We start from the raw sequence: 17,973 nt of genomic DNA on the forward strand, positions 1-17,973 counted from the left end.
TGATGGTGTACCTGACCGTGGCTTGGTTTCAACAGAATCCCTCATTTTCCACTTCTTAATTAGAGTTTGAACACTGCTGATTGGCATTCTCAATTCCTTGGATATCTTTTTATATCCTTTTCCTGTTTTATACAGTTCAACTACCTTCTCCCGCAGATCCTTTGATAATTCTTTTGCTTTCCCCATGGCTCGGAATCCAGCAACGTCAGTGCAGCACTAGATGAAACATGCAGGGGTCTGTCAGGAGCCCAGAAACTCACTGACTTTTTATACACACATTGATTACAAGCAAACAGATCACAGGTGAGGTTGGTTACCTTTAATAGCCATTTAAACCTGTGTGTGTCAACTTGTGTGTATGTTATCAGGCCAAAACCTCCAGGGTATGTAAACTTTTGATCAGGGTCATTTGGATAGTTTCTGTTGTCATTATGATTTAAAATGAGCAAACACAATTGTTTGATAATAAATGGCTTCACCCAACCACTAACCATGAGTGAAAGAAAAGTTTTTGTATTATCATTCATATTCTCTGAAAAATGGCCAAAAAAACCCACAAAATCTGCCAGGGTATGTAAACTTATGAGCACAACTGCACATATATTTTGAGTTTATAAAGAACATCACAAAGTTTGAGCAAAATTGGAGGGGTCAACTCCCACACTGCTGGTTGTTTTTCACAAAATTACTATTGTCAAAATACATTGAAGGAAAAATACATAACCATTCAGTTCAGTAAAAAAAATTCACATCCAATTTTTATTAAATTCAAAAACATTCCAAAGAAATACATAAAAACAAATGGCAACACATTTACAGAGGGGGAAATTTCTCGTTCTATTTTTTTCCTAGTGCCAGTGTTCGCTTTTGCAGTTTTCAGTGCCTGCATGTTTAAACATGTCAAAAAACTGTCAAGTATTTTACCGTTTTAGTGCTTAATCCTACTCTAAACTACAAGTAAAAAAAGCAGCTATTCTGTTTTCCTCTCAGTAACCTGCTAAATCATAAATGACTGTGCATGACTACACAGGTCACCTCTTCCCCTCCGACTTTTGGTCAGACTGACTGCTGTCCAGAAAGATGAGCACATCGTCTCTCCACATTACTCTGCTTGCCTACCTGCATTCTCACAATCCCAATGTTGCCATGGAGACGAGCAGGGGGCTGAACATGTCAAGAAGCTACCCTATCAAGGTAGTCCAATCCAAACACTTCACTGCACAGAGCAGCTGCTTGTATGCCAGAAGACTGGGAGAGGGTTCACCTGAGGTCACAGTTTGAGTTTTCAGCATTGTGTCATCCCGAACGCTAAATGTTTAGCCAATGGTTGAGGAGAATGCTTTACCATGGGTGATGTATCATGAGGCAGCGTGTGTATAGCTGTGCTGGGAGAAAGATTCAATGTGTTATGTTAACTTGGGTATTTCTGTCCATACATATGTTCTGTTCAGAGGAGTCTGTCTATGTCTATGGCAGGGGTCTGTAACCTTGTTTCTGGAGAGCCACAGAGCGTCTGCTCTTTTTTTGCTGTTACTCAGCACTTTATCCATTTTACGGTTGATTATACAGTTAACTCAAACTTAAGTCTGAATTTGTTACTCATTTTAAGACGAGCAGACCTTGCAGCTTTCCAGGACCAGGGTTGCAGACCCCTGCACTCACTAGTAGGGGGGAGAAAATGGTATCAGTAGTACTCTCTCACACACCTCACTATTCTCACAACATCTGCAATGTGTGTGTCTGTGTGGGTGTCCTCACCATGTAGCAAAAACAAGTGTGCCTGTGGGTACTGTCTACAGCCCTTGGTTGCCTAAGATTCTTAGTGAGAATGTGGTTGTTCCACCTTCAGTCCCACTAGGGATGGTGGCAACTGACCCGAGGAAGAAGTGGACAACGACAAGGAGCCAGAAGTTGAAATGGAGCTGAGGGAGTTTCGGAGCCCCTGGTGGCGGGAGGATGCAACCGCGGGGCGGATCAGCGGTGGAGGTGGGTGATTGTGAGGGGCGCGGGTTTGGATTGGGCGAGTCTGCAGGGGCGGGGGCTGTCTGTGCAGGCTAGGAGGGGCTAAAGGAGGAGTGGGGCGAAGCAGAGGTGGGGGCTGGGACAGGGAAGGGGGTCCCTGGTTTGTGCTGAAGTTACTGATGTTGGTACCAGTGGGAGCTGATGTGGCCTCAGTCTCTACGGTCATTGGCAACTGAAGGAAGGAAAGGAGATGAGAATGTGGTCAGAAATCATGTTAAGCACTTTTTAACTCCAGTGATGAATGTAGCCATGCCAAACACCTTTCTGTATCTACAGTTTAAAGCAGGGATCTTAGTCCTGGAGGGAGTCCAGTAATTAAGTTATTAAGGCAAAAAAACAAAAAAAAGGTGAGCAAATATTTTTATGGTCCTGGTTTTAAGTTAATATGCCAATATGTGCTAAACACTGGTTTAACAAGTCAGTTTTTATTCATTTTAAAATTGGCAGCTGATAAATTCTTATGCAAATTCTCATTGCAAATTTCACAAGCGTTTGTTCAAGAATAATATGCAATATTTCATGTAATAACTGAATAATGGCTTGTGAAATTGGATGAGATGTGCAGATGTCATTTTGCCTCTACCACTTCTGAACTCGAGTGTGCAGTCAATCTCTTTCTAAAATTGGCAAATGATAACATGAAAAAAAACGTGTAGAATTACATTCTTTTTTTATCCAACAGAAAGATAAATGAAAGTTTCAACAGTAAATAACTATTTATGATTACATAGTAAATTACTATTACTGCAGAATATTTTTTTAAACAATTATTCTTCACTTAAATGGTGCAACATCAGAGCATAGAAACAAAAAGCTATAATAAGTTCTTATAGCTGAGCCGCCCTTTCCCCTCTCCCTCCATCCTCCCTCCTCTTTCACCGCCCTTTCCTCTCTCCCTCCATCCTCTCCCTCCTCTTGCACCGCCCTTTCCCCTCTCCCTCCATCCTCACCTCCTCGTCTTCAGCACTGCCGTTTCCTGCGGACAGCGTTCTTCCTCTAGCCCCGGCCAGATCCTTCACGTCCTCAGGGCTCCCGGCATGCCCCTGGTGCACTTCCTGTTCCGCCTGCCACTCCTGCAGCACTTCGTCCAGGTTGAAGCGCCGCCGGTAGCTGACGAAGAACGAGCTCACTTGCGGGATGGTTTTGTTGCCAATCACCTCGGCGATAGCTGCCAGATCTTTGCCGTAGCGCCTGATGGCTGGGGAGAGGTGATTGACACAATTAAATGTTGAATCCTTTTCATGGAGCAATCAGTAACTCATGGTCCTCGAGGGCCGAGAACTTCTGGTTTTCCATCCTTCCTGTACCTGGTAGTCAGTCTGACCAATCAGTAGCACTAAATGCCCATGAAAAAAAAAGGAGAAAACTAGGGCTGGATTTGGATTCATTGGACAGAGATGATGATCCCTGTTGTAGTGGGCTTGCATTTTTGGTAAATGACAGATACAGGTGAAATGCATGGACAGCGTCTTACCCTGTACAGCCAGAAGCTGCTCCTCGGTGGTCCAGCGGGAGTTGATCTTGGGAGCAGGCTGGAGAGAGATAATGAGGAGATGGATGGAGAGAGTGATAATGAGGAGATGGATGGAGAGAGTGATAATGAGGAGATGGATGGAGTGAGTGATAATGAGGAGATGGATGGAGAGTGATAATGAGGAGATGGATGGAGAGAGTGATAATGAGGAGATGGATGGAGAGTGATAATGAGGAGATGGATGGAGAGTGATAATGAGGAGATGGATGGAGAGTGATAATGAGGAGATGGATGGAGAGTGATAATGAGATGGATGGAGAGAGTGATAATGAGGAGATGGATGGAGAGAGTGATAATGAGGAGATGGTTGGAGATAGTGATAATGAGGAGATGGAAGGAGAGAGTGATAATGAGGAGATGGATGGAGAGATAATAAGGAGACGGATGGAGAGTGATAATGAGATGGATGGAGAGAGTGAGGACAAGAGGCTCAGATCATTGTCTATTGTTCAGTGTTAGTGTTCTATCAGTGTTCCCAATCAATCTAGCCCATAGACTGTCAAAAAATTTGACCGGCGTCACCATGTTCTACATTTGGAGCCAGAGACTACACAGAATGGAAGCCAATGCGGTTCCTCCACTAAGCGTGTGTGAGTGAGTCCCTGATTCATCAAAAAAGTATTGCTGTGCTCTCTGTATAACACAATAACAATAACACAATAATTAGCACATGGGGAGACATGAGTTGCAGACTACGCAGATTGCGACTACATTTTCTTGTCGTAAAAAATGACATGCATTTTGACCGCAATTGTAGCATTGACTTTACATGGAAAACAGATCTGAATGACCAAAACTGGAGCCAACCACAGTGGCTCTAGTGAGCTCGGTCTCTCAGGGCTCTCAGCATGAGCTTCAAAAAAAGAAGCCCTCATCTGGCTGTTTGGTCTGGTCTTCTGAGTTCATAACTCAGTGTGCGATCTGACTGTAGACAAGCCTTAATGCAATGTCTGTTCAGTCAGACTATATCACTGTGTCTCTGCTGTACCAGTGTGCAGTCTGTGACTATATCACTGTGTCTCTGCTGTACCAGTGTGCAGTCTGTGACTATATCACTGTGTCTCTGCTGTACCAGTGTGCAGTCTGTGACTATATCACTGTGTCTCTGCTGTACCAGTGTGCAGTCTGTGACTATATCACTGTGTCTCTGCTGTACCAGTGTGCAGTCTGTGACTATATCACTGTGTCTCTGCTGTACCAGTGTGCAGTCTGTGACTGTGTCAGTGTGTCTGTGCAGTATCAGAGTGCAGTCTGTGACTGTGTCACTGTGTCTCTGCTGTACCAGTGTGCAGTCTGTGACTATATCAGTGTGTCTGTGCAGTATCAGAGTGCAGTCTGTGACTGTGTCAGTGTGTCTGTGCAGTATCTGAGTGCAGTCTGTGACTATATCAGTGTGTCTGTGCAGTATCAGAGTGCAGTCTGTGACTATATCAGTGTGTCTGTGCAGTATCAGAGTGCAGTCTGTGACTATATCAGTGTGTCTGTGCAGTATCAGAGTGCAGTCTGTGACTGTGTCAGTGTGTCTGTGCAGTATCAGAGTGCAGTCTGTGACTATATCAGTGTGTCTGTGCAGTATCAGAGTGCAGTCTGTGACTATATCAGTGTGTCTGTGCAGTATCAGAGTGCAGTCTATGACTATATCAGTGTGTCTGTGCAGTATCAGAGTGCAGTCTATGACTATATCAGTGTGTCTGTGCAGTATCAGAGTGCAGTCTATGACTATATCAGTGTGTCTGTGCAGTATCAGAGTGCAGTCTATGACTATATCAGTGTGTCTGTGCAGTATCAGAGTGCAGTCTGTGACCGTATCAGTGCTCTACCTCAGTTGGGCGCAGGGTGTCTATCCCTTCCTCCAGGTCACGTTTCAGACTGCTGTTCATCTGCTTGATGCTCTGAACCTGCAACCCAAGAGACGGATAGCTTACACTTGTGTAACAGATCTGAACCATTGTGAGATCACCTTAAAAATGAACTTGATTGCTCTGATCTGTTTCATTCCTACGAGAAACCTTTTCAAGTAGGTGTTTTAGCTCCTGCTCTGGATTCTGTACTACAGTTCAAGAAACATGGTCTCCATTCATAGTGAGACAAACCCCAACCCAATGTTTGAATGGCGAGACATTCCCAGTACATTACAATCTCTCCTGTACACACTCCTATGTACTTTTGTAATGCTTTTCCACCATTTCATATTAAATCAGTGCTCTTTGGTTTGGGAGAGAAGAGATAAGTATGTGTTCTCTTCTGAAGCATGTGACATCAGGCACTGCTCATCACAATGCAGTCCAACAGCTGGCCTTGCAGAGACGTTAGAGGAAAGTTAGAGGAAACTTTAGGTTGCTTGTGGGCCATGAGAGGCCAACTCCCAGCCAACTGTAACCCTTGCTTCCCTGGGTGACACTCGCAGCAGCTGTGGAGTTGCTGGTCACGGCTGGCACTGGCACAGGCCAGATTCGCTACCAGACTCTGGGTTCCATCCATATACTGGAACACTACCTTAATAGGATGAGCCAACATGTATTTACATGTCTAGTTTCGTGAATGTCTCTAGAACATTAGCTTTAACTTAAAGTCACACTGAAAGTAGTAGTGATCGCCTTTGAATGTTACTTGGTTTTATACTAGTGAAAATAAAATTGCACTGTTGGCCAGTAGTTTTAAAATCAGGAATTTACCATATTAAATAATAATTATCAGGGGATATTGCCAGTAAATTTGTATGCACCATGCCTTGAATGTTACTTGGACAGAACTCTGAATAATAAATATGTTCCAAGATAGTTTGGAAAAATTCTAAATCCTGACATTATCTCCCAACCAAAATGAGGATCTGTTCCCCAGCAATACAAACACATTTGTGTTAGCTGGGACTAAGTTCTGGGTTTGGACTAAGTTCTGGGTGTTCTCTAACATTTCAAGAACACTGGAAAAAACCTTGTCTCACAGCCTAATGATAATACAGCTTGAATTTTCCCCTATGTTCTTGAAGCACTTCTTGTCAGCTGGGACGACATGAGCACGCATGAAGAGAATGTGCAAACCTGTCTCTTAAGCGACACCAGCTGTGTGTCCAGCTGTTTCAGAGACACTGCCCCCGTGTCAGGACTGGCAGAAAGCGAGGTGAGGTCCTCCTGGATGAGGTGCATGCCCTTTGGGGGGCGTCGACGAGCGCGGAGGGGGTGGTGTCTGTACTGCGACCCCAGGCTTTCCTTCCGCACCGGGCCCGGCCTCCCAGAGCTGGCCTTCTCCCCTCCTCTAGTGCTTATACTCGGTTTCGGAGTCTGAGAGAGGGATAGAGGGATGAAAGAGAGGACAAAGGAGAGAGAGAGAACATGTTAAGAGCCATGGGCCTGAATCTTAATTCATCTTAATCTCTTGACCTGTAAATAATAGCCACAAACAATATCTGCAATTTAACATTGTGTTTCTCCATCCATAATGGTTGTGGAAATGAAAGCCTAATTGAACACTCTCTCTGGCTACACTTTTTTTTTTTTTTTTTCATTGCTTTCTCCTTTGCCATTTGATCCACAACATCCTCACCACAGGCCCTGGAAACACTGCTCAGTAATGCAGGGATTAAATTTGACTTCATAAATATTTAATCATTCACAAAAATATTTAAAGAAATGGTGCATTCCCATCTGGAAAGACTGACAAGATGGAGGAGGAATGATGAGAGAGTACAGGGCACTGACTATGGGCACAATGACTAAGTCCATGATCCTGCAGTGTTGGCTTACAGCAGGGGTGCCCAATTATATGCCATGGAGGGCCAAGACTACCGTAAATCCTCAAATTTTGTCCGGGATTCTATTTGAAGCCGGGCCTCGGATAATAGCCAGGGGCGTGGTCAATCCGGACAAATAAAGGCCGGCCCCCAAATACAAGCCGGGGTAATATCAGTCCATGAGCACTAGAAGACATTGTTTCGATTTAACTCAATGAAATAAAAGAGCTCTTCTTAATATTTTATATTGTTGGTTGGTTTAATACTGTTGCCAATGAAAAGTCGTTGTCCTACACCATGGGTCTCCAACACGTTGCTCTCAAGCTACCAGTCGCTTGCCGCCCCCTTCTGAGTAGCTTGCCAAAGGCTGAAGCAGTATATATTTAAACGCAATTGTTGCCACGAGGCATTCCAGCCTACAAATTTAATAAAAAAGTAAATCAGGCAAAATTAAAAATTAACTCAATTTAGGCTACTTGACTACGCAATAAGGTTTCCATGTATTTACAGCACAGCTGTAATGAATGTTCAATGAATGAATGAAAGCGGCTGCCTTGGCTCGCAATAAACAGACGGGTGGAAATCCCAACACTCTTTCAACTACATAAAGCTTAACAGTGAACCATCAAATACCCCCCAGATTTCAGTGCCAACATTTAGCAATAGAATCAAACAGTCAAGTCAATTAAATCCCAAACCAAAGCAAAAATCTTTTGATAGCCTACCGGTCTGCTGCTCCAAACGAAACATATGTCTCACAATAAAACGCACTTTAGGAAAAAAGATCCTTAAGAATAAAATTCTACAACAGAAGCCTAACAAGAATTAAAGGCCTGCCTCGAATACAAGCCTCCCCCAAATAAAGGCCTGTGCTTTGTGCAGCCTAAGTAAATAAAAGACCCCGGCCACAATTTGAGGATTTACGGTATGCAGGTTTTCACTCCAACCTACCACTGCACCATTAACACATCTTCAACGAGAGAGAGCCTAACTAAGAGAACTATTTCATGAAATGGTGTGTGAAAGCTGGTGAAGTGATTGGTTGGAATGAAAATCCTCACAGGATTGAGCACCCCCTGGTTTAGAGTATGGAAAGTTCACCTCTTTCTGGGTGTTTTAGAGTATGGAAAGTTCACCTCTTTTTTGGTGGTTTAGAGTATGGAAAGTTCACCTCTTTCTGGATGTTTTAGAGTATGGAAAGTTCACCTCTTTATTGGTGGTTTAGAGTATGGAAAGTTCACCTATTTATTGGTGGTTTAGAGTATGGAAAGTTCACCTCTTTATTGGTGGTTTAGAGTATGGAAAGTTCACCTCTTTATTGGTGGTTTAGAGTATGGAAAGTTCACCTATTTATTGGTGGTTTAGAGTATGGAAAGTTCACCTCTTTATTGGTGGTTTAGAGTATGGAAAGTTCACCTCTTTAGTGGTGGTTTAGAGTATGGAAAGTTCACCTCTTTCTGGGTGTTTTAGAGTATGGAAAGTTCACCTCTTTTTTGGTGGTTTAGAGTATGGAAAGTTCACCTCTTTCTGGGTGTTTTAGAGTATGGAAAGTTCACCTCTTTTTTGGTGGTTTAGAGTATGGAAAGTTCACCTCTTTCTGGATGTTTTAGAGTATGGAAAGTTCACCTCTTTATTGGTGGTTTAGAGTATGGAAAGTTCACCTCTTTATTGGTGGTTTAGAGTATGGAAAGTTCACCTATTTATTGGTGGTTTAGAGTACGGAAAGTTCACCTCTTTATTGGTGGTTTAGAGTATGGAAAGTTCACCTCTTTTTTGGTGGTTTAGAGTATGGAAAGTTCACCTCTTTCTGGGTGTTTTAGAGTATGGAAAGTTCACCTCTTTATTGGTGGTTTAGAGTATGGAAAGTTCACCTCTTTCTGGGTGTTTTAGAGTATGGAAAGTTCACCTCTTTTTTGGTGGTTTAGAGTATGGAAAGTTCACCTCTTTCTGGGTGTTTTAGAGTATGGAAAGTTCACCTCTTTTTTGGTGGTTTAGAGTATGGAAAGTTCACCTCTTTCTGGATGTTTTAGAGTATGGAAAGTTCACCTCTTTATTGGTGGTTTAGAGTATGGAAAGTTCACCTCTTTATTGGTGGTTTAGAGTATGGAAAGTTCACCTATTTATTGGTGGTTTAGAGTACGGAAAGTTCACCTCTTTATTGGTGGTTTAGAGTATGGAAAGTTCACCTCTTTTTTGGTGGTTTAGAGTATGGAAAGTTCACCTCTTTCTGGGTGTTTTAGAGTATGGAAAGTTCACCTCTTTATTGGTGGTTTAGAGTATGGAAAGTTCACCTCTTTATTGGTGGTTTAGAGTATGGAAAGTTCACCTCTTTTTTGGTGGTTTAGAGTATGGAAAGTTCACTCTTTCTGGGTGTTTTAGAGTATGGAAAGTTCACCTCTTTATTGGTGGTTTAGAGTATGGAAAGTTCACCCATTTATTGGTGGTTTAGAGTATGGAAAGTTCACCTCTTTATTGGTGGTTTAGAGTATGGAAAGTTCACCTCTTTAGTGGTGGTTTAGAGTATGGAAAGTTCACCTCTTTATTGGTGGTTTAGAGTATGGAAAGTTCACCTCTTTTTTGGTGGTTTAGAGTATGGAAAGTTCACCTCTTTCTGGGTGTTTTAGAGTATGGAAAGTTCACCTCTTTATTGGTGGTTTAGAGTATGGAAAGTTCACCTCTTTATTGGTGGTTTAGAGTATGGAAAGTTCACCTCTTTTTTGGTGGTTTAGAGTATGGAAAGTTCACTCTTTCTGGGTGTTTTAGAGTATGGAAAGTTCACCTCTTTATTGGTGGTTTAGAGTATGGAAAGTTCACCCATTTATTGGTGGTTTAGAGTATGGAAAGTTCACCTCTTTATTGGTGGTTTAGAGTATGGAAAGTTCACCTCTTTAGTGGTGGTTTAGAGTATGGAAAGTTCACCTCTTTATTGGTGGTTTAGAGTATGGAAAGTTCACCTCTTTATTGGTGGTTTAGAGTATGGAAAGTTCACCTCTTTATTGGTGGTTTAGAGTATGGAAAGTTCACCTCTTTCTTGGTGTCGATCTCAAAGTCGCTGTCGCTGCCTGCGTCTGCCTCCTCTGCATCCTCATTGCTGAGTGGGGAGGGAAGAAAGAACAGGGAGTGTTAACTGCAACAGCTTAGGAGCACAGGAAAATCCAGCTTTCCTTATACATCCCCAAATCTCTCTCTATCTATCTATCTATCTATCTATCAAAATGATAAACGCACGTACTCAATGATACACTGTGAACATAATACACACACCCCTGCACTCATGCCGAGACACAAATGCACACACTCACACACAGGCACGTTTCTCCCTCTCTCACCTGTCCTCTTTCTCCCTCTTGCTCAGCAGTCGTCGAGCCTGTCGGTCCATGACGCTGGTGCGCATTCTAGTTTTCTTCCACGAGTAATAGTACTTCACCAGACTGGAGATCAGCTTGTCAGGCAACTAGGAAACATGGCGTTCACTTGCAGGTTACAAGTTATTCTGTGGCTGGTTGTAGTCTCACATAAACTTTACAAACCTCTTCCCTTTTACGTAACACCTATAACAATAGCACAGATGGTACAGTAGTATAACCAATTTTATGGATTAATATGAGCAGCATAGATAACAGCTGTGGGCAATTTATTTACGTCTTAACGTATCTGTAAGAAAATTTGCTTGCATCACTTACATTTGCACAGCAAGGTTTTTGGTATCTAATGCAGGTGTGTATGAACTGTTCATTGTCTCTTTACAATTCAATGCTTGATGGGAGATGAAGTCACTTCCCATGACAAGTAATCATGAGAATCACAAATGCTGATTTTCATATCCTAAATGTCTCTGTGGACCACCAGTATTTGGTTTTGCAGCTGAACATTCTTGTCTTCTATCAGTTGCCAGACAGTGCATACGCTAAACGTTTGTGCTTAGAACATACCCCAGTGCTCTGCCTCTACTGAGACCGCTAGGGTCTGAGAATCATTCCCAGGTTCATCAAGAACATTAGAAAAATCATGTGAACTTCACAGCACTGAGAGAAAACGACTGAATTACCATCTGCTGTATGCGGTGGAAGCTCTTGCCATGGAAACTGAAGGCCTGCTCAAACAGCACCTTGTCCTCCACCGTCCACTCCTCAGGCGAGGGGGTGAAGTTGGCCAGGTCGGCCAGAGACTTCTCCACATCGTGTTTATGCCAGAGAAGCATGCCGAGAGCCTGCATGAGGTGGGGGTGACAGGGGGTTGCGGTTAAGATGTCACAAACGGCTGCTGGGTGGCTCATTTGGTTAAGGCACTGTGCAGTGGTGTGAGGGTGAGCCCCACGCTCTTGGATCGGATTGAATCCAGACCGTGCCAGTGGTTGACTGTGGCTGGGAGCTCCTTAGAGATCGATTGCATCGCCCTGTGTATGCAAGGGTTCAGTGTATTCGGGGTCCACATTTCTTCGCCATCTAGTCACCCCCGCTGCTCGATGGGGTACCCCAGTACTGCACGTTAAAGCCACAGGCCACGCGTTTCAGAGGAGAACCGTCAACGTCTACACTCACCCCAAGTCGACACTGGGGTTTGTGCATGAACACGGCTGCGGCTGCAGGTAATTGGACATGTTCAGCCCCACATTGGGTGCCAAATGTTGTTTTTTTAAAGATGTCAGGTGGCTCTTGCAATTCGCAGGAACCGTGCCAACTCATCACCTGTCTCACAAGTTCTTTCCTTAAGTGTGAAAAGATAGCCACTGTTGGTGAAGCAAGGAAAGGAAGGAAAATGGGAAACGGGTAAATGTTGTATAACAGTCCACGTAGTAATGGCTGTAGTTTGTTCCATAATCCATGCTGAAGACCCATATATGCATTCGGTGGGAAGATTTGCAGGCTAACTAAAGCTATGGCCCAGAGCCTGCTGCGAAGGGCACTGCGTGATTTTAATGAGCGACTACTCTCTCAGCACAGACATGTCGCTCCACATGACAACGCGGTGGGTATTAATCTTCGCAACAGAAAGGCCATAACTTACACAAATTGAATATACTGCAAGGTATTGTAAATACACATAGGTTTCAAACATTATTTCTTAACAATAGATCCAGCACACGCCCCATATATGTCCTAAAATGTCCTATTTTCTACAGGAAGTAAATGGTGTGTAATTCATTATCACATCACATGCAGTATGTATCACACACAATAATGCTGTATATTATTTTCGAAGGAATGCAATTTTAGATTTGCATAAAATGTACACAATACTGATGTTTCCGACAGTAAATAAATACTATTTACCTGTTCCATATTGTATCCATGTTTCTCTTTTGCCATGAGAATGTATTCATCCACTGAAAGAATAAATGGTCTAAATATTGGAATCAAAGCAATCTATCAATCACTGATCATCAAAATATTGAAAGGGGAAGTGGAGTGTTTCTTACATTCTGCATCAGTCACCAGCTGGTTGGGCGACCACACCAACATGCCTCTGTGATCCTTCTCAGCGTATCGAGCTGGGCTGTCTGCAAATGCCCAGAGACACCATTTCAGACTCCGCACAGAGACATACGCTCACACGTCTTCCTCATCTGCCGTGCCAGTCTCCCTCCCCCCACTCCATCTCCCTCTCTTTCTGTCTCTCACACGCTCCCTCTCTTTCCATCTCTCACATTCACACGCTCCCTCTCTGTCTCTCACACACACGCACACTCTGTCTCTCACACACGCTCTCACTCTTTCTGTCTCTCACGCACACACTGTCTCTCACGCACACGCTCCCTCTTTCTGTCTCTCACACTCACACGCTCCCTCTTTCTGTCTCACATGCACACACTCCCTCTCTTTCTGTCTCTCACACGCTCCGTCTCTTTCCATCTCTCACATTCACACGCTCCCTCTTTCCGTCTCTCACTCACACGCTCCCTCTTTCCGTCTCTCACTCACACGCTCCCTCTTTCCATCTCTCACATTCACACGCTCCCTCTTTCTGTCTCTCACACGCACACTCCCTCTTTCTCACGCACACGCTCCCTCTTTCTCTCTCACATTCACACGCTCTCTTTCTGTCTCTCACATTCATACGCTCCTTCTTTCTGTCTCTCACACGCTCCCTATTTCGGTCTCTCACACTCACACGCTCCCTCTTTCCATCTCACATTCACACGCTCCCTCTCTTTGTCTCACACTCACATGCTCCCTCTCTTTCTGTCTCTCACACTCACATGCTCTCTCTTTCTATCTCTTTCTGTCTCACTCTCACGCTCCCTCTCTTTCTGTCTCTCACATTCACACGCTCCCTCTCTTTCTGTCTCTCACATTCACACGCTCCTTCTTTCGGTCTCTCACATGCTCCCTCTTTCTGTCTCTCACACACACACACTCTCTGTCTCTCACACTCACACGCTCCCTCTTTCCATCTCACATTCACACGCTCCCTCTTTCTGTCTCACACTCACAAGCTCCCTCTTTCTGTCTCACTCTCACGCTCCCTATCTTTCTCTCTCTCACTCACATGCTCCCTCTCTTTTTGATACCATAGAATTTCTGTCATAGATGTTTGTTCTTACCGGAACCCCAGACCTGTGATTCAAGTTAGATATGGCGTTACCTTCCCTACTATTCCCTTCTCCAGTCCCTTCCCATTCAAATTATATATCCCAACATCATGGATCCCTTAGTCTTTCTACCACTCCATCTGTTAATTTCCTACCACCCTCCCCTCCATCCCTCCTCCCTTTCCTTTCCCACCCTCCTGCTCTCATACCAGGTTTATATTCAGGTATCTGGGCTTGGTAGTCTCCCCCAACTCGGATCATACTGTCTGTGGAAAGAAAAGAAAGAAGTGGCTCAAATAATATCCCATAATACCCAGGAAGGAAACTGAGTGGAGATGGACATGCAGAAAGGCTAAAGGTAGGAGGGGTGACAGATTACTGACATTATGTCGGACTCAATTCAAATATTACGGATAGCATTAAATTGTTGAAGGCAGACTTCAGTAGCCATGTAAAAAGACAGTGTAGAATGAAAAAAGCACTATGTGTATAAACTGCAGCAGATTAAATGCAGAATTGTGTGTATAATAGAAACAGTATAGTGTGCACTGCCTGACATAGTGGGGATGGTAAATCACCCTATAGATGTCCAATCAACAGCTTGTTTCAATTGAGAGGTTGCAATTGTGGGTTGAACATTAGCCAGGACAGGTCCCCAGGACTGAGTTTGGGAAACATGTTGTTGTACCATGTGTATGTTCCTCATCGCTGCTCTCCTCCTCGGAATGCTGGCTACTGCCGTTGGTGACGGTTTTGGCTCTGCTACGGGACAGCACACCAGAACCTGAACGTTCCATTACTGACGGCATGGTGCCCTGCAACACAGTCACACGGTTTAACAAACGCGCACCTGTTCCAATTGACTTGGCTGTGTTTAAACACTCGTACGTATAGAAGTATAGCCTGCTCGTATCAACTGACAGTTAGGGCAGGCAATACCTACAGAAGCATGCAATACACACAAGGTTTACACTACAAAAATAACCTACTTCAACTAACAAAACTCTCATTGGTGGATGAAGAAAACCACAGTGTAATTACAGCACTTACTCAAAAACAAAATAATCAATTTCCCCCTTTACTTTCTTTTTGTCCTATAACATTTTCATTCCGAATGGTCATAATAAATGGTACCAATTGCACTGCAATAATTGAGTTTTACAATAAGCATATCACGGTAAGTGCACTCTTGAAGGGTCTATAAACCTTAAGGCAACAGAGAAACAGAGAAGCTATTTCAAAAAACACAACCACTAACATATTAAAACGTATTTCCTGTTCAAATACCAATTATGCGGTCTGTCTTTTGAAGTGTTTCAATAAAAATAGTAACTCTTCGTTTCGAAAGTTTAGATTTTACTGAACTCGGGTTGTGACATGAACTGACCTCCAACATCTACACCATGTTACTCCCACACATACAGAAGACAGGCTTCATACTTGGAATACATAATTGAGGTTTGATCTTATTATCTGTATTTTAGCCTTCACCCAGACTAAAGCATTTTACGATATATTGACAAAATAATTTCAAGTCGGCAGAAATGACATACTTGGCTACGTTTAAATAAACACACGGGCCGGTTTCATATTCATTGTGATGAATGGTTACAGGACAACTAGCAAGCTACCGCTATCCTTTGTTAGATCTCCGTTGTTGAACAGCTGCACAACGTAGCCTCCTGTGTTTAGACTTTCCAAAAGTGAAACCCATGTTAGGAGGAGTTTGTTAACCATATTGCTTTTAAAAATGGAAACAAGTTCACCATTGAGTTAGTAATGTGGCCAATATTAATTTCAGCACATCCAGAGGGGAAATCTCAACTTTTGAGTTCCACGACTTTCTCAGTTTTAACAAAGGCAATGAGCAAGTTGAAGGATTGACAAACCAATGATGACTGCGTTATTAAGTGTCACACTCAACACTGTATCCTGTGGAAGACCAACACATCTTCAGTTTAGGTTTTAAAAAAAAGAAAGGATATTGGGTCTCATTTTTGGCTTCTGCATAATTTAAGCGTAGCCAAATTAATTTTGAGAACTGAGACCGTAACTACTGTCGCAAGAAAGCAGACGTTATCGTTGCTTACTTTTGGGTCTGTTGTGCATACATTTAAGATACAGTTAATGGAAATCATAACTCTGATTTAAATCATTTGGTATGCTGAAACAACGTTAAACGTGTCCCATTGTTGAAGTAAGCATATAAGCAACTTATGTCGCTGGCCAGAGGATTTAGGCTATGACTTGCCAGTCAGTTATATTTTGGTGGACGTTTCCCTTGAAAGTTTCCATGGGTTCTACATATTATGTAAGGACATTTAACATCAAATGCATTCTCTTTTCTGAAACTGAGCACTTGTATATCGGTTTTGTTATATAATGTATTTGTTTAGATTAGCAGTTTTTCCAATGAAATATTTTCCGAGCCGGTCCTTTTGGTCATTCTTTTGTCTTTTCGTTTACCATTCCTCTTTCCATCGTACTCCCTGCCATTGTTTTTTTTTTTTTTTGAACAAATTCACGGGAAACAACAATCCAACGTGGGTCTGTGCAGGCGTGCCAAAAACAAACGATGAAAAAAAAGTCACCTTTTCTATCCTCCCTCCTGTCTCCTTCGGATGGCAGCCTGTTGTGATAAGTTTGAATCCTTTTGTTTTTAAGCTTTAAGTTCTTCTATTCGCGTTAGCGACGCTAGCTAGGCTAGCTTCACTTAGCCCATTTTAAACAGCATATTCCCTTCGAGTTATTGTTGTCCGATATAAAACTTGGCTCAGTAGTCAAAACATGCCCCGTAGCGCAGAAAAAGCATGCACACATGAAATGCACAATAGTTTAATTCCAACTACCTTCCACACTACTATAATACTCGCACAATGAAATCTCTAGCATAAAGCGTGCGTAAAGGGTGACTGTGCCGGGGAGCCTCAGCACTCGCTTTCAAACGTTTATTGTGAGCTTGCCGCCTGCTCAACTTCGTTGCCAAAAAGTAGTTCTCTCCAATTGCACAATAGATTTGCCAGACATTGCGCATAGTCTACGTTTCGGATTTTGGCGTAGCACAACTTTTGTCTGTCAATGTATTTACTGTGATTTATTCATTTAATATTGCATGATAACAGCAAATGATCTATTCAATTACACTTGGTTGGAAATAATTATGCAGGTGCATATTGCTCGTTTGCACATTATAATTTTAAACCGAACGTGTGTGTTTATTTTTATCAATGTTTTTAAATATGGACTAATTCCAATCCAATTAAGTTAACCAGTCGAACCCTTTTCAAATTAACCGGCCGGGCGCCCGGAGCTACTTCCCTCCGCAAACGCGAAAGGATAAGGCAGCTGCAGAGCCATGTGATGAGGTCGGTCGACCTGCCCTGATCCTGATGTGACTGCGAGTAGAGAGCAAACGAGGGGACAACTATAGTCGTCGATAATGTTCAATAACAACTCACCTAATTAGTAATTAACACTGAAACTATTGAATTTAAGAATAGATTGCATTTTTAGATTGGTGGTTTGTGAATCGAAGGTGGAAAACGCTAATCTGATGTTATTTCTCAAATTATGTAAAATTAATAGGCTAGGCCTAACGAGAAATAAGGTGTGTTCTCGTGCGTTAACGAAATCAGTTCGTTAACACGAGTATATCCATTATATATTTCCATTAGCACTTTAAGGTGTAAGTCAAATGTGGTTAGAATGTTCTTCAGTGAGCATTATAATGCTGCTGTAACAAGTACTACTGCCAATTGCCATTCTAGAACACTGGCTTAGTGTTCCAAATCCCAAAAAGTGTCACATTCAACATCTAATGTTTCCATTTAAAAACAATTATCCTGGTAGGCTTGTTACAAAATCCCTTCTGCTCTCCTCTCTCTCTCTCTCTCTCTCTCTCTCTCTCTCTCTCTCTCTCTCTCTCTCTCATTTCCTCATCTATCACCCCCTCCTGCCCTTGTCTCCTCTTTCCCTCTCCTCTAACCTTCTCTATAAGTGTCATATTCTAACTGTAGCCATCCTGCCCCTTCTTCTCTCAAGCCTAGGCTAGAATCAAGCATGGGCTTTCTAGTCATCTTTTCAGGAAAGCCATGAATAATTTCATACTGGTGAATAATTACTAGACATTTGTAAGTATCTCTGGGTATGTGTAAG

The 17,973-nt window shown here is 42.8% G+C and overlaps 1 protein-coding gene across 1 annotated transcript; it reads right to left on the minus strand.

Moving 5' to 3' along the window:
* Nucleotides 1–814: 814 nt before the first annotated feature.
* On the minus strand, nucleotides 815–16,754 carry LOC133133013 (REST corepressor 2-like). Its single transcript, XM_061248904.1, has 13 exons — nucleotides 16,410–16,754; nucleotides 14,507–14,633; nucleotides 14,028–14,084; nucleotides 12,706–12,786; nucleotides 12,560–12,612; nucleotides 11,335–11,496; nucleotides 10,616–10,740; nucleotides 10,311–10,377; nucleotides 6,598–6,837; nucleotides 5,377–5,454; nucleotides 3,497–3,554; nucleotides 2,973–3,220; nucleotides 815–2,194 (listed from the first exon to the last, which is right to left on the minus strand). Exons 2-13 carry the CDS (start codon nucleotides 14,625–14,627, stop codon nucleotides 1,820–1,822), a joined length of 1,665 nt encoding a protein of 554 aa, XP_061104888.1. The 5' UTR covers nucleotides 14,628–14,633; nucleotides 16,410–16,754; the 3' UTR covers nucleotides 815–1,819.
* Nucleotides 16,755–17,973: the final 1,219 nt, after the last annotated feature.

The sequence above is a fragment of the Conger conger genome, chromosome 7 (assembly GCF_963514075.1).
Source record: "Conger conger chromosome 7, fConCon1.1, whole genome shotgun sequence".
NCBI classification, from domain to species: domain Eukaryota; kingdom Metazoa; phylum Chordata; class Actinopteri; order Anguilliformes; family Congridae; genus Conger; species Conger conger.